Below are 17458 nucleotides of genomic sequence, written 5' to 3'. Positions count from 1 at the left end.
ATGTTCACTCCAATCATCCCACTCTCTCTTTCCTCTGGGTCTCCGCTCCTCAATCCTTTCCTCCATGCCTTGTCTACGTGGCCAACATTCTCCATGCCAGTGATAGTGGTGCTAATTCTGGATCCTAGAATCAGTGACTCTGATTGGTTGAGAATGGGATGAGGTGAAAAGTCACTCGGAGTGGAGCTGAGTGTTGATGAAAGAAAATGTGCACTTATAGAAAAAAAAAAGTTTGATTAGAAACTATTAACTACTATCAAACAAGTAGATTTGCTTTGGTAAAAAGCAAAAGGATCTCATTCCACTGGTGGATTTCATTACATTACTTGCTGTAAATAACAATAGCATTTACCCAGTCCTAGATCTTATCTTGTCCAGTTCTACACACATACACCCATATATGTATATGCATTTAATCCCTAATCACACATGCACAAGGGAAAGCATGCATGCATGAATGCACCTCATTTCTTTCCCCATCCTCCATGGGCCTGAGTGAATGGAGTGTGAAGTGGTTTTAGCTAGATCTTTCTCTCACGCCTGCGAACATGTAATACACACACCCTCTGACACACACAAGGGCTTGTATGAGGGATCTTCCCATGGCTCATCTTGGCTTGAAGAAAACCAGTGCTGGGCTATATTTGCTTGTCTCTTTGAGGCTAATTTGAACAGCTTCTTATTAGAACACATCTTTTTATTGGAGAAAAGGCTGCATCATCACCATATGCAGCGCATTTCCTTTTGAATGGCATGAGTGAATTTTGCCCAGTGCCAGTACCAGTACCCTTAATGATAGAGTTTGGTCACTATATTGACCACAATCCAGACTTCATTCAGCATGGCACACATGGTTGGGCAGCAACCAGATCCTGACTGCAGCTGATTTTCTGGAGTGGCAGGTTGTAATTCGGCTGCATTAAACAGACGTATAATCAGATAGCTTGAGTGAGTCAGAGCAATCCATTCACTTTAGAGATCTACTGACCATTTTCCACCCCCTCTCCAGGGTGCTGCTTCAATGAGTCGGTTCAGCTGTCCACTCATTTTGCCGTTTAGAGCTCTGTAATCCTTCGGGGCCTTGACCTTCAAATCGCTGTGAGTGGTGGTCAGCATACTATTGACTAAATGAAACAAAATCAGGGGCACAGATTGCTTGTAGGACCAAGTATCTGTGTGTCACAAGCAGTTGTCAGCGTGGTAGGATTGCGTGTTTGAATTAAGTGGACGCTTCATGTTTAGGTTCTGTGATTAAAATGTAGGAAAGGATCAATTCCTTACAGACTCTCCTAATCTTACTGACTTCATCAGCTGTGAGTTTTGATCACTAAAGATCAGGATTTGATTGTATTAAGGTCAAATATTAGGGAGACCTCTGGGTTTTTGACCTTCTTCAGTCATTCATTGATCCTCTTTCGAAGTCACAGGGTTGAGAAAATGAGCAGAAGTGTATGAGAAACACAGCTCTCCTTGGCATTTCTTGGCACCACCGCTAACGGAAAGAGCACATTACATGCAGGCTTTCCAACCTGGGATTAAAGATGGGCTGTGATGTGTGTATGTGTGAGAGAGGGTGTGATGATGTGTGTGAGTTTTTCTGGTATATATGAAAAGGAGGACACATTGGCATAGTCAGCAAAATAGTGACTTTGTCTGCTTATGTAAGCATTACTCTGCAGTGGAGATGCCTCCCTGGCACTTTAATGATCCAGCTCTTCTCAGCGCTCACTACATGACCCTTACGGGGAAATTGGGGGCAATTTTACAGGAATCTATCATTTCTTTATGTCCTAACTGTCCTCAGCTTCAGGTTGAATAAAGTTTGAGCTGAACCTCATCATTTTCATTTGTTCTTTTGTCTCTGCTTGTGTGCCCTCTCTCCCCCCCTCTCTTAGTTGATCCCGTGCTCCGTGCTCCTGTCCGAGTGCCAATCAGAGCCCCTTGTTTAAGGGTTAATTTTAGCCGCCTCTGTCACAGCAGAGCTGTTGTGGACCATGACTGACGGGTGCAAAGAGGTGGCTCAGGGATGGGGGTGAAGTGGAGGTGTTATCTTTAGAAAGTGTTGACAGAAACATGTGAGGAAGGCAGCACAGTGCTGCAACTCCACGCACTAGATGCGAGAGTTACAGGAAGCAAGAGGTGCGAAAAGGGGTTGATTGAGGAAGAAAGAGGAGAATTGAAAGGAGTAATGCATGAAAGGATTTGTACTTTAACTTTTAGGGACTACCTATTAATAAATTCAAGGCCAAAATAAGAAAAACATTTACAATAAATGACAGAACCACACATAACTGGCTGAGTACAAACTACACCGAATGTTTTCAGAATCCCAAAGCTTAGCTTCTCATGTGGCCTCATTTCCCAGCCTCTCCTGAAGTGAAAGGATATGCAGTAATTAAATACAGTTTAAGTGATCAAATATAGAGAGTGTATGCTCTCTGACAGGTAAAGCTCTCTGTAATGAGTGGTACAGCAGGTGAAACAAAAGAACTGGAGAGCAGAACAAAAGACCTTGCATGTGTTTTGGAGCCTGTTCAATCCCTTGGCACTGAGCTCTGGAATTTAGCCTTTTTTCAAAAACTTTGGCTTCTATACTGTTGGATTTCTGTGCCCCAATTATCCGTCCCTAATCACCCCCTGCAGGATTGTAAAGGAGAGGCAGGGGCCAGAGGTTGAGGTGGAGTAAAGGTTGACTTTCTTTGATTTTCTCTGGTTTTGTTGTTACATAACAAAGACGCATCTCTTCAAAAATGTTGCATCGGTTTTTCCTGCGTGTCTGTCTTACTTATCCTCAACTTCAACGTTCCCGTTTAGCACAAGATTCCTAGTTCCCAGAATACACCTGTCCTCACACCACTTTTATTCCACTCACTTCAGTTCACACACAGGTTTATAGGAGCTGTATTTAAACACTGTAAAGAGATATTTGGAGGATTTGATGGCATCAGGGAGAGTTGCACACATCAAAATCTCTGTAAATATGAGCTTACTGACATGGTGGTCTCCAGTGAAAAAAGCAGTAGTCACCACTTGATGTTGCTTTCTCAGCGGGGGTGCAGTGGTAGTGACAGCAGTCTGGCCTTAAGATGCTGCTGAAAGAGGAGACTACAGCTGTGTCTAACAGTGATTTACTGTTCTGGTGTCCCCCTGCTGTGGGAGATAAGGCCTGGTAATGGCATGGTGTGACAGGGAGATCATGCTTAATGGGCAATGGGTAAGCTGGGGATGGGGGGGTGCAGTGGTGTATAGTTGGACATCTGTGACTGTGCAGTCATAAAAGACGCAGACACATCATAAGCTTTGCTGACACGCTTCGCTGTAATATCTGTGCTACCCTTGGTCAACTGTTTTTCAATCCATGCATTTTAATCATTTCCCTTTCAACCTCTTTTGTTTTACTTTTGTCCATATTCTCCATTTGTCCCCATTTCTGTTTCCCGACATCAACTAACATTCTCTGCTCCTGTTGTTTAACCCCTGCATTTCTTTCTTTTCCTGGCCTGCATGCTTTACTCTCTAAATCTATATTTACTCCTCTCAGCTTCACTTACTGTTGGCAACTCTTTGTTCTCATAGGCACCTGTGGCTTTGGCTCAAGGAGTTTACGATCTCCCTGTGTGCACGTGTGTGAGTCAACAAGGCTATTTTGCTATGCTTATGCTTATTATTGTTTACATGGTCTTTGACAACTTTCAACCTGTCACCCATTGTTTTTTAACTGTGCGTAGCCATGATATCTTGTGTGTGCATGTGCGTCCGTATTTTCTTTTCACTATCTTGGCATTACCTAAAGTCAGCAGTTGTGGATTCAGAATACAGGACAGCCCTCTCCCTTTTCATCTGTGTGAGAGAGAGAAGGAATGAGAAATCATTCAAATAGTTTTCCCTCTACCCTCACCAGCAGCTGGGACCCTGAGGAGCGACTGAGAGCGTTGCGCCCACATGAGTCATGCCTTACTTACTGCTGTGGGAGATGGAGAGATGGGCTGATGAGGCATTAGGGTTGAAGGTGTAGAGAAGTAGAAGTGGTGGAATAACATGCCCCTAACATGCATCTATCCTGCAGCTGTTCTTGCGGTGTTCTTCAAATTGTGTCTTCACTGTAAATAACTTGCTGTCGTCCTTTCTTATAGTTAAGTAGTAGATCATGTTGCAGACGGGGGCCCTGGGCTAAACAGAGTTGTTCTGGTTCCTGTTGCAGTAAGCACATCAGCAGATAGCAATAACAGTTATGCATATTGGACATTATGCTCTGCACTGTCAGGCTCCACAAGGCCACCTCACTTACAGTGTGATTTTTTTGTGGATTTTGTGGTTTTAATCCTGTTCTGTGTTGTAGCTCTGTGTCTTTGTTGTCACTGTGATCAGTTGCTGTGGTGTGATGGTCCGGTCTATATGTTCCAGTGTTGTGCTTTATGTGGACGTCGTGCTGTGGCACAGAATACTGCAGTTTGGATTTCTTTTCTCCCAAGCTTGCTGGAAGAAAGTAAGACATATATTACTACACGTACGTGTGTGTGTGTGTGTGTGTGTGTGTGTGTGTGTGTGTGTGTGTGTGTGTGTGTGTGCGTGTGTGTGTGTGTGTGTGTGTGTGTGGCTGTGTGTGTGGCTGTGTGTGTGGGGCTGTGCATGCATCTGAGTGTTGTGTCTGGGCTTGTTCATATATGCACCCTAATGTGCCTGCACAAACCTCTGGCTGGTCTGTTTTAATCATTTGGAGCTATTACATAATGTAATAAAACATTACAAGTACCACAAGCTAAACATCCAGAACACTCACTGGAGAATCTGCGGGCTTGGCATCTTATCCAGCCATGGGGTTTTAGAGATGATGGGTTTAGGGAATGTGTGGAGAGAGATGGGGAGAGGGATGATTTCCAGGGAAATGGTAAATCACTTAGGGAAGGAAACACAAGGGAAAAACAAAGCAAGGAGGAAATGCACCTGCCAGACAGAGCAGTAGCAGTTGGCAAGTAGCTCCACAAGAGATGTAATAGCTCTGTGGTCTGCTGAGTTACAGGTGAGGAGAGGGAGGAAGGAGAGAAAGTTATGCCGAGGTGGAACAATTACTGTTTTCTGTTAACAAAAACATGCACCGTGTACTATAATATGCTAGTTCCCAACATATATTACTCTGGCAGTGGAATATAGAAATTAATTTGGCTGCACTGACAAAAATGTTAACTTTGCTTCTTACCCCCAGCCATGCCTTTATAATACACTTATGCATTCAGTAGTATGATATGGTAAGGTTACCTTTTCTTTTCCCATTTGGTTGCTTAGTAAACTAATTCTCTCTCTCTCTCTCTCTCACACACACACACACACACACATACACACATACACACACTGAATTGATGGGCTGTCTATTAGCATCTGTACCATTAGGAGCCTCCAGTATCCAAACGCCAACAGAGAGAAACTTGTCACATGAACTGAATAAGGTCTGATATGGTCTCTTCTCTCTCTGTAAATACACCTAGCTACGTTATAACCCCTTTATACAGCCGTCTATGTCATACGTCATTGTGTCTATAGGGACATACACAGACAGACAGACACACACACACACACACACACATACAAACAAGGGAGGAGTATAATATCAGGCAAGTGTGGTATGAGTCAGAGCAAGATTTTACTCAGCTAATCCACTCAGCAAGCAGCACATATCCTCCAATATCCTCTCTGTTTGCTCGCTCTGGCTGCTGTTAGTCTTGCTCTGGTTTCTCTGTCTAATTCTGCTGTGTTTGTCTTTCTCACTCTTTCTGTCTTTTCTCTCTTTTATGCCTCTCTTCCTCTGTCTTATTTGTTAGGCTCTCTTTTTCTATGTACTCAATCCAGTCAATTTATTTGGATGACTGTTTATAAAGAGCCAAAGCAGTTTTTTTTAAAACCCACAAATTAGTGGTTTAGACATTGAAATCTGCTTCAGATTATTATTTGATTTGTCAGCATCATTACATAGTATTATATCAGTATTATAAGAGACAACACTTCCAAAATGGAGACTGAATAGGTACATAAAGCCTTTGCAAAATGCAAATATGTGTCTGTGCCTTTAAAACATGCACACTCTCCCAAAATATAATTCCCTTCCCTTGTATATATCTCTCACTCTTTGTTTTTTTCTTTCTGTCTCAGTCATCTATATCTATGATCCCCTCTCAGATCTTTTCAGTCTCTCATCTCTCTTCATGTCTCTGTTTGCTTTTTAATTTTTCGGTCTTACTTCTGTCACGCTCTGTCGCTGTCCAGTGAATCCAGTCAATTAACAATGACACAAACATCGAGCGTGAGAAGTGAGAGCGACAGAGAGCGAATGAGTGGGACAGAATGACAAAGGGTGGGGGGGGATGAGCAAAGAAAAACAGTGAGCGCTTGTTTCACACGTGCACAGTTGAATGTGGGACTGAACACCACAGTATTTCCCACAATCAACTTTTGTTTGCGGATGCACACTGCAGAAAATCAGGTCACACTTTTATGAGAATGCACTATCACAGGTGAAATGCCATTACAGAGCAACTGTGATGTGCCGAACATAATGTCAGCATTTCTGCTGTCAAGGGAAAAGAGTGACATTTTTATAAATACATTGAATTGCTTTCTTTACAAGACTTAGATTGGAAGATGATATATTTTAAATACCTTATATATTATACACATTATATATTATTTGTTTAATTTGTCCAAAGTATTAACATGACTTGTGGTTTTAATTGGAGTTCTGTGCCAGGCTATTTCTTGGTTTGTGAGCATTGAAGTCTTGCTGTCCGTGTCTGGTGAGACTCCAGGAAATATAATGTATTATTTAGTGAGCTTTAGAGGTGCTCTGAGGCAGTTTGTCTGCTTCCATCTGTCTTTATGCCAAGCTAAGCTAAGTGGCTGCTTATACTTTATAATATTGTATAATATATTGAAATATTGATGTGAGTATATGATGCATCTTCCCTGTCTCTGTGGATACAGTGTAGTAACCAAAGAAGTTTGTGTCTTTTTACGAGTGTGAGAAAATAGAGCAGTACTGTAAGTGCCTACAGGGTTCAGGCCTGTCATCACCGTGGTAACACAGGGTGCCTGTAAGAAAAGCTGGATATGTTTATGTTTGTGTTGTGGGTGAATATTCTTGTGTGTATGTGTGTGTGTGTGTGTTTCTGTTTGTGGACTAGTTCTGAGGTGCCAGGGCCATGTGAAGGGTACAGAGCACGTTTTGGTCTCAGGGTGTGTGTGAGGGGTCGGGGCATACTGTATTTGTGAGCGTGTGTGTGTGTGTTTATTTATATGTTTGCATGTGTTTATGTGCCAGTAAGTTCCCTTCCTGAAGATATCTGCTCCTGAGCTTCCTTCATAGATGATGTCCTTCAGGGTTCAAGGTTACAGTCTGGAGATTTTTAAGTGTGTGTGTATGTGTGTGTATGTAGGTATGTTGTATGTATTGTATATTGGTGCATTAATTGTAAAATACAGCAGCCATTTGTTTCTGCAGGGGTGGATTTATGGGAATCATACAAAAGTTTGTTTTAATTTGCCCCCAAGTGTTTCCATTTACAGTTCATTTGCCTTTAGGCCTGGAATTGTATTGTATCTGCCTGTGGGGTGTGTGTATGTCCTTCTGTTTGTGTGTGTGTGTCACTGCTGAGCCTAGTGTAATCTCTGTCTAGGTCCGTCGCCATTCTTTAAATCTCATGAATCCCACAGTAAAACCTTGGAGGTCTCACTCTCCCTTTTACCTCCCTCTCTCTCTCTCACACACACACATGTTCACACACAAATACACACATACTGAGGTCATGGGGCCTCTATCGTCATCTGTACCATCAGCAGCCTCCAGTACTCATACTGTAGGCCAAGACCAACAGACAAAAAATAGACAGTCGCAAAATAACCGAGTTGTCCTCAGCAGTCTGGCCTTTTCTGCCTGCCAACTTCTCCTTTTCACTTCACTTGACATGAGACTGAAATCATGCGTTATTGTCCAAACTATATCAGCCTATGACAGATTGATAGAGTATTTATTCTTTTAACTACAGATTAATGGACATGGCACTCCACAGATGTGTGCACACATGAAGGAAATACCACCCAACGATACCTTTGCACATGTTTACATGAAATGCAAACCTTTAACAAATTTTATCCTGACACAGGTGAAATTGCATTGGAAATGACTGAAACTGTCTCACCCAGGTGATTCATTTTTCCTTGATTGAATGTAAAGTCTACAGGGCAGCACACACACACAGTGCACTGCATGACCTGTACAAAGACTGAACCCAGTGTCTACAGGTTTTTACAGTATGCTTGATACCCAATCCTCCTATATTTAGCATGATACCAGCACAGAGAGGGAAAGACTTCCTAGGATTAAACCAAGCTCTCCAGCGTGCCGTTACACCTCATGCTCCTCTCACTTCTTAATTTTAGATCCCACTGAAGACCCCGGTTTGAAAGCCAACTGACTGATTGGCCCAGACAGCCGCGTGGGGGCTTTTTTAGAGGGGTGCAATGAAATCCTCCAGAAACGCGAGTCAGCGGTTATAACAGGGCTTAAATACAGGACCACCAGCTGTGACCCGCCCCCTCTCTCGCCTGACCCACATGTACCACGCTGAAAAATATTACCCTTGGTTGACCTCAGTGTATGCTTATCTGTAAATATCCTGCGGCCTAATAAAGATGTGTCACACTAAAATAATTCCCATCTAATCAAAGCACATAGAGTACAAAAGGTTTGCATACTGTGGGTGGAGAGGTTGAGCCTTTTTATCTGTAGTCAAAACCAATTCATCTGCGCTGTTTGCGCAGTTGACATCAGTGTGATATTTGAGGACAGCTGTTAGCTGGCATTAGCTACCCAGCAGGTACAGACTGGATAAAGTAGAATCCACAAGTCGTTCAGTCAACTTCCACGGCTTCACATCTTGTCACCAGCGATAATATTTCCTCAACAAACACAGAGAACTCATCAGTGTTTAGGCTTTCTGGATCGGTTCATGACAGTTCAAGAAACTGCAGTGGGTCCACATAGACTGTAACTATTTATGTAATAGGTTAGAGGAAGAGTGGACCATGCTGTGACTGACAGCTGTTAGCTTCCACCCCTGACTTTGGCCTTCTCTGGTTGGTTAGAAGTGCGAGGTTTGCTCAGAAATTTTAGTAGGGAATATCCCTTTCCTGCTGCCAGGCTGTTCAGTGAATCTAGCCTTTGACATGACATATTCTGATATATTTTAGAGCAACTAACAAATATTAGAAAAAAGTTCCATAATGTAGCTTTGAGAATCAGTATTGGATCATTCATTTTTCCAGCCCCCAGAACAGTAAAGTTGAGACATACAGCGAGCTGAAAGACACTGAAAGGCTCTGTAGAGCTGAGAGGAAGATAGAGCTGAAAGGCAGAGTTGTGTCACAACTGAGCAAGGACTAGAACCCAAAAGCACGACTCCAATATGTAGAATCAAAATAAAGTTTTTATTGACAAAGTAGCAAATAATAATCACCCTAATGGGGAAAAAGGCAAGGAAACAAAAAACACAAAAGATGAACCAAAAATCACTCAAACCAGGAAAACACAAAATCTCTCTTAAAGAGAAAAACTAACAAACTAAACCAAAGTCCACAATCAGCAAGGCAGCAAAGGCACAGGGAAAGAACAAAAGAACAAAATACAAAATAATATAAGACCTGACTTAGATGTGCATGGATGAAAGCAAAAACACTGGTTCATATGACAAGAGACAAGACAAACTGGCATGAAACAAAGGGAGACACAGACAATATATAGACACAGGGTAAGGGGAAACAGGTGGAAACAATCAGGGCGGGGAAAACAATCAGACCCGCTGGAAACATGAAGGAAGGGCAAGCAACCTGAAACGAGAGGAGATCAGATTTCAAAATAAAAGAGGAAACCACAAGACAGCATAGACACAAGACAAAAACATAACAATTTACGGACTATGACAAGTTGGGTGATAATTCTCAGTGGATTCATTACTACGAGTGTCCGCTTTCATACACAAGTAGTGTTGTGATCTATAGTTCATTTAGAAATATTGATTATTGCTCCTTTAAGGACACAGAAGAGTCACCGATAGAGATTGGTAATGCTCATAAATTACTTTAATCAGTCATTACTCATGTGCAGAATGGTAATGGAAAGATTTCTGTGATTCTCAAGGTTTGTCGTTGCATTGTTTTCTTCCTTTTCTTATCAGTCTACAAATTCTCATCTTCACACCAATGTTTCTTTAACTAGGTCACCTTTAAGAAACATCTGCTGGAGCTGGGTGGCTATTGTTAAGACTGAGGATTAAGCATAGCAGTAGTAGATTGTTGCTGCCCTTTGTGAAGGCCAGCTAAGCAGAATGAGACTACCCTCAGTTGGGTACTTTGAGTTTGCACCTAAGAGTACAACAAACTATAGTGCAGTTCCGAGTATTATTGCTGTGGATTAGAACTAGTGTAGCCTGAGCTGGCCTGAGTGTTTTTCTGTTTGGAGATGTGTAGATGATGCAGTAAATGTTGAGGGATTAGTCAAAGCTGAAGGGTCACAGCACTAATCTCATTATGGCAGGAGGAGAAGGAGGGATCTGACCACTCCTGAACGACTTAGCAGACAGGCTCAGCACTGGGGGAATCCCTGTTTCACCGCAGAGGACACTCCCACACACACACATGCATATGTGCTCTAATGCACATCTTTCTCTACCATTGCATTTTTCTGTTTCTATATCCTGACACAAGTGCATAGGGTTTCTTTACACTGTATGAAGCTGCTTCAACATTTTTAAGCATTAGAATTATATTTCTCTGGAGGGATTTTAAATACTAATCAAGCGATAAACGAAAAGACGAACTGTGGACGGTACACACTGCATGTCACTTGTGGTATTTAGGGTGTGATGAACCCAGTGAGAGTGCAAACTCAGCTCACATCTTAGCAGGTTATAGGTTTTGTGTGTTGTATAACATCATTTAAAGCATATGGACTCAAGAGTTTTGTTTCAATCACATTAAATTAGATCAGAAAGTTATAAGCAGAAATGACTACATCAGGAACAAGTGGAAAAAAGCCTCTCTGCTGGCAGATTTTTTTCCCCCCTGCTTTAAGAAAATTAAGAGCTTAAGATGGAATATAAGGCTAAATGACTCGTTAAGGTTGACACATTGCAGTGCATGTGAGGTCATGGTCAAACAGTGTGGACAAGAACTGCGAGTCCTCCAAAACAAAACAGTAAAACTCCATGCAAACCTATAAATGAAATGTGCCTTTCTGTCTTTCCTTCATCTGTCTGCACTCACCAAACACAGGCACTGGCTTACACATGGGCGCGTGCACACGCTCGCACACATGCATGCGCTCACACACACACATACACACTGTATACAAGCACACGCACAAGCCACAATGACACATCCCAGTCAGTGTTTCAGCTTTTCTTGTGACAATAATAAATCCCAGCGCCAGGAAAAAAGGAGAATGACCAGCAAAAGACACGTAGACAGACAAAAGCTCCCTTCAGAAACCATCATCTTGCTATTTTCCTTTCCTTCCTCTTCAATTGTTCCCACGTCAGCTCTGGGATGGCGTCTAATTAAGATACGTTATCTTCCTAGATTGTGTTTTGCTGTTATTTTTCATTTTCTATCTAGAGAGATGCAGGAACTGAAGCAGTGTTGTTAAGCCAAGCAGTTTGGCCCAGAGGTTGAAGGTGAAAGTGATTTGTTTGAAGTATTTCCAGCTTGAATGCACCATCACTCTAGACATGCAGTGTTAGGACAGCTGGAGCGCTTTGTGCCAATGGGAAAATGGCCGATTGATTATTTAGCATGTCAAACTCTGTTTATGGTGGATCGGAGGGCTAATTATGTTGACAGGACTTCATTAGCAACTATAAGGTGATCACAGAGTATTGTTGGCACAACTGTGAGGCTGCTGGTTCAACTCTGCACTTCAAGAAAACATCTTGGAAAGTTTAACTAATTTAATACTGAATATAACTCCAAAAAAAAAAAAAAAAAAAAAAAAAGAAACAAACAAGTGAGTAATTGTATCACTGTTTATGTATCAAGAAATAAAAGTTATTTCATTCAAGAAAATCTGTGAAACCAAGGGATCTTCTTTTCAAAGATCATATATGTTAGATATATGGTAGTGTTAAGTTAACAGAGGCTGCTTATCGCTCATTGCTCTTGTCTTCCCTTGTCTACCTATGTCCTGACAGTCTGTGGCATAGTGTGGATCATCTGTCTCCAGCGAGTTCAGTGAATCAGTTACAGCAACACTAACATTAGCCTACATGAATGGGCCCTATGCAACCAAGCAGTTTCTAGATACTTTCATTTTGAGTCCATTGCTTAAATAAACAGAAAGGAGACCATGTAAGAATTAAATTCATACATCTTTGTATGTGTTTGGGGAGGCACCACAGTCACTTAAATTCAATTTGAAATTATCAATTTTTTTTTAAACAAGAACGGTAACTGTAAGAATTAGAGTCTGGTACACCAGAGAGAATCGAGCCAAGTTTAAGCCTTATCGCTGCTGCTGACATGCTCCTGACGCACAGGAGACGTTTTGGTAAAGGTTACCCTGACAGCCCCACTCGTGGCCTGATGAAGAACATGAGCGTTACACGTGGTCGTCCGAATCAGACATTGACACTCAAGGGCCAGACGGAGTGTTCCCTGCTTCGTTAAGTGGCCACTTGATTTCCAGGGAAACCTTAGAAAAACAAGAACAAGGAAATGAGTCTGAACTGGATATAGTTATTTTCAAATGAGATGCAGGTCATGGCACCTGCTAGCTAGAAATGTTCAAGAAGGTTGAAGGTTAGTTTCAGACAGAATTTAAAATATAAAACATTTTCTATCTAAACTCTGCTTGTTTGTTCCCTACAGCTGTCAGGCCCGTTCCATAAACTATCTATATGAGTGATACTGATAGTGGCACATTTGTTCTTTCCTCTCTCACCCACCCACCGTATTCTCTGCCTTTTTGGTGACATGTTTTTATGTTGCCTCTTAGCTCTAATGATTTAGATGATTATCTCTGCTGTAAACTATCACAGCTGAATTTCCTAAATGCTGTTGCCGATCTCACAGAAAGGGTCCTGCAGATGGAGAGAGAGACAGACCTCTAATTCTTTGTCTGTGTGGGGAATGATAATGACTTTGACCCTGACCTTGGGTTAGCCCTTGCCTAGCTTTGTGACGGTTACCACTGAGCTCAAGACAGCAGGACAGACTGGCCGGCTCCGTAACCAGGCTACACCATGTCTGGGTCCACATTAGGAGGTGTGTTTGTCCTACCCTGGCCTCACCTCCGTACTCTTTTAACCAGCCTCCTCCCTCATGATGGACTGAAGGATTTGTCATCAGCATGCAAATGTGGGATTTACACACACAGGTTCTCAAACCCCCTGCTGACACACAGCTGAATGCACAACTGTTCATACACACAAATGGACAATATGGGTACCCAACTACAGACTTCGAGCTTAAAGCAGAGCACTTAGGAAAATTATTTCTGTTGTCTGATCATTTTAGCCATCTGTACATACAATTACAAGAGAGGAAGTTGTAGTATAAGAGTAATACAAAATTTAGTAACAGAGAAACACATTTAAAAAAAAGGGTTATTATAGTGATACCACTGTGTAGGAGATGTTAAACAGTGTGTCAAATGTAGTTCACACTGCCACAAAAAACATTTTAAGGCATTGTTGGAAGACTATAAAAGTATATTAATGATGTCTTTGTGTTAAAGGATAGAAGTAATAAGACTAAATATCAGTGTGATGGTATAAGAGCTGCTGGTTCTGAGCACTTTCCGTGTCGTGACCTGAATACCTCACTGTTGAAGCCTGGCCAGCAGCTCATTAACATTCCAATACAGCTCTAATCACTACTGCTAGGAGTGTGTGTGTGTGTTTGCACACACGTGCGTGTGTGTGTGTGTCTGTGCATGTGTTGGTGTGCGTGTGTGAGAGATGCACGTGTTGCTCTGCAAAGTGAGGACGCCGTGAAAAGTGTGTGATGAAGCGCCTGCCTCAGGTGATCAGAGCCGAGCGGTGCGATTGGTTCCGTTGAATTCCCAGTGTTCCTCTGTCGTCTCAAACTGTTGTGTAACTTCTGCACAGCTGAGACTCATTTTTACTAACAAGTTTTATTGATCTAGTCATCAGAGTGAAACATATGAAGCCTGGTAAGACATGAAAGACGTGCAGCAGAAGCAGATTGTGTCCAAAAGATTTCCCTGTGGAAACACATTTTTATAACCTTTCAAACTTGGTTGTGTCATCCTAATGTGCCTAGTTGCTGCTTGTTGAATTACACACAAATAACCACTTCTATCTCTGTCTTTGCAGAAAGACTGTATAACTCCAATGGACGTGACTTAAGAAGGGCACTGTTCTCTCTAAAGCAAATTTTTCAGGTAATACACACACACACACACACACACACACACACACACACACACACACACACACACACACACATGCACATTTTTCACATGCAATTACAGTCAGTCTGTTGTTGCAGAATATAGTTGGTTATTGTGGCCACTGTGCACTTCTATGATGACAGGGATCTCCATCAACGTGGCATTTCTCTCCCTGTGTGTATAGCTGTGTGATTGTGTGTGTGTGTGTGTTGGAGGGAGTGTTTGGATTTGTGTGTGAATCTTTATTTTAAGATGAGAGGAGTTGGCCACTCAAAACACCGGTGGAGCACACACACACACACAGACAAAAGCACTCAGATAACACAACACGTTGTTCAGCAAAATAAACAGTGATGTGAGAACGTTCAAACTGTTTAAACTGCTGCAGCCTCCAAGTGCTATTCAAATTTCACACACACTGATTTCCCCAAAAAGCTGTGCCAGTGCCTAAGGACAAGCACAGCGACCTCTGGGTAACATTCATCTCTGACATACATCTCCTCCTTATTCCATCGGCCTTTTTCTACAAAAACCACAACAGCTACTGTACCAATGAGATGGTCTTCTCCCAGGTCTCAGGCTTATTTCCCAGTAACAGCTCTTGAATGAGCAAACAGACACGCACAAGATGTCTGAATCTGAACTTGGAACTTGGGAGAGTTCACCTGAAGGCAGCATTAGTTTAGGAGACCTTAGTTTTCATCATCTTTTTGTTTTTGTTATAAGAGATGTTGTGTAAAAAGCAGCAAACTGCAAAACACCTGGTTTTTGACATGTGGAGTGTGTGTATCAGTTGGCCTGAAAGGGAGGTTCTGTCAATTTGTCAATTTAAATTCTAATCCTGCACATTACTGCCACCAAGTGGTAAGAGAAGGAACATTTATTTCATTTTCTTGTGGTTGGTGTGTGCTGTATGCAGTCCGTGTATACTGTATTTATTTATTCGTGTATCAATTATTATTAATAACTGACTCTATGCTTCAGGATGACAAAGATCTGGTCCATGAGTTTGTGATGGCTGAAGGTCTGACGTGTCTCATCAAGGTGGGAGCAGAAGCTGACCAGAACTACCAGAACTACATATTAAGAGGTACAGTCTCCCTCTCTTTCTGATGACCATTATCAGATACCTTAAGTATGAATATCAAATGGAACAGAATTTTTATATGAGTGTGTGAGTTACAAATAAGTGCAATTAATACTATAACTGCTGATAATAGAACCAATAAATAAACATTTTTGTCTTTCACTGTCTGAGCAGTGACTAAACTTTTTTGTTAAATGTGAGAAATGCTTTTCTCAGACAGAGCCTCTCTGTCTCTGCAGCAGCTCCACCATGCTGTAGCCACTGCTCCTTCTCTCTCTCTCTCTCTGACACTCATTTTTAGTCCTTCTTGCACACTTCCTTCCTGTCTCTGCCCACCTTAGGCCTCTGTGTCGCTGCACTCTAGTGTGCACTGCAGTTAGTCAGTGAGCTTTTTAAAGTGACATACTGCTAAAGTGTTTGAACACCCACATTCATGATGATATCATTAAAATAGAAAGTTAGGATATGATCATAACAGTAGAGATGTAACACTGAATAAAAAAAGAGTCCACAACAGTGTAGGCATTTTTGAACTTATGTCACATGCTGTCACATATTGAGAGTTACACACATGCTTTACACCAGCAGTAAACACACTCTTGCTTTCTTATTTTTTCCACATTTAAACATACACACACACTCATTACTTTCCAGTCTTTTCTGTAATTTCTTCGCCCCAAACATGTGTCACAGATAATCATTTCATCAGGGGCGTAATTATGGAGTGATTTTGTGTGCTTTTAATTTTCTAATGATTAGGTATTTGCAGCCATAAATCTTATAGAGGCAGCCCTGGGCAGGTAGGGTAGTTGTCACAGAGGATCTCTGGTCCCTGAACAAAACCTCTCAGTGAACCTTGATAAATCTCGCAACAGCCCCCCCACCTGTAAAAACACACTGTAGCGAAGGGAATTTTATTGTTCTTTATTTATATAATAACGTATTTGAACGCTTCACAAGCATGTTTGTCAGGTTTAAGACCAAGCTAACGTGAATGATTGTATGTGGACGTGACACAAGCTTTCAAAAATGCACTAATTTGTCAAAGTGTGTGTCTCAACACAGCTGGTTTTCAACAAATCTGAAGAAAGAATCACAGTGCTGGTGTTTTGAAACAACAAGTAATTAGATTGTGATTGCTATAAAAGTTAAAAAGTACAGACAAAGGAAACAGCATGTTTCCAACAAGTCCCTTAAACAAGAAAAAGATTCCTAATTACATCCATTATGGTTTAAGAATTGTTTCACACTTCCTTAATCAGAACGCCGTAGGGTCGAATGGAGCTCTCCACTATTGCTTTCTCTGCCATTTCAGATGTCCCTTCATTCACACGAATGAGCCAGTAGTCTGATCTTTGGCAGATCTCTCTCTTTGTAGGATGGATGCGATTTTGCAGGACCACTTTGTAACTCTTCCCTGTCGTCTTCGACGTGAAGGTCTTGGCATAGTTCTCTCTCTCTGCAACCTGTATATCTGGTGTTGAGTAGATTCCTCTTCCATATGCACTTCCACTTCCTGCTTTGTAGTGGCTCCTGATGATGCCTTTGGCTCCGTTTAAACTTGTTCCGTGATAAGAAACAGGCCATTCTCCAGGTACAGAGTAACTCCTCCATCCGTTGGGGCCCAGCCAGGTGTCTCCATCTGGATATTTACCTCGGACCTTTAAAGCCATGCGGTACCACCCGTTTGGACGTTTATAAACCTCATCACCTCTCCTGCACTCAGTCGAGTCAGAGAGATTAGTGAAGTCGTAGTCATACTGTGGGTCAAAAAAATTTGCCTCGTCGATGAAAAATTCCTTCACATAATCCTGTCTTTTGCCAAAGATGGTGCTAAAGAAAAAGTCACCAACAGACAAAAGGTCGACTGTTTTCCCACGTGTGTGGTCATAAAGTTGTAGGGCTTCTCCAAAAATTGA

At 41.9% G+C, this 17458-nt stretch overlaps 1 protein-coding gene across 5 annotated transcripts in view; it reads left to right on the top strand.

Annotated features, from left to right (window-relative positions):
• Positions 1 to 17458, top strand: part of fhod3a (formin homology 2 domain containing 3a) — a 50203-nt gene that overhangs the window by 9663 nt on the left and 23082 nt on the right. For all 5 annotated transcript variants that reach the window (XM_041052994.1, XM_041052993.1, XM_041052992.1 and 2 more), the window contains exons 4-5: positions 14376 to 14443; positions 15437 to 15542. In XM_041052994.1, the coding sequence (XP_040908928.1) occupies positions 14376 to 14443; positions 15437 to 15542 (174 nt within the window). The remainder of the gene's footprint in view (positions 1 to 14375; positions 14444 to 15436; positions 15543 to 17458) is intronic.

Source organism: Toxotes jaculatrix, chromosome 13 (assembly GCF_017976425.1).
Source record: "Toxotes jaculatrix isolate fToxJac2 chromosome 13, fToxJac2.pri, whole genome shotgun sequence".
In the NCBI taxonomy this organism is placed as follows: domain Eukaryota; kingdom Metazoa; phylum Chordata; class Actinopteri; family Toxotidae; genus Toxotes; species Toxotes jaculatrix.
Note: the sequence above shows the minus strand (reverse complement) of the source record. Positions and strands in the feature narration are given on the sequence as shown.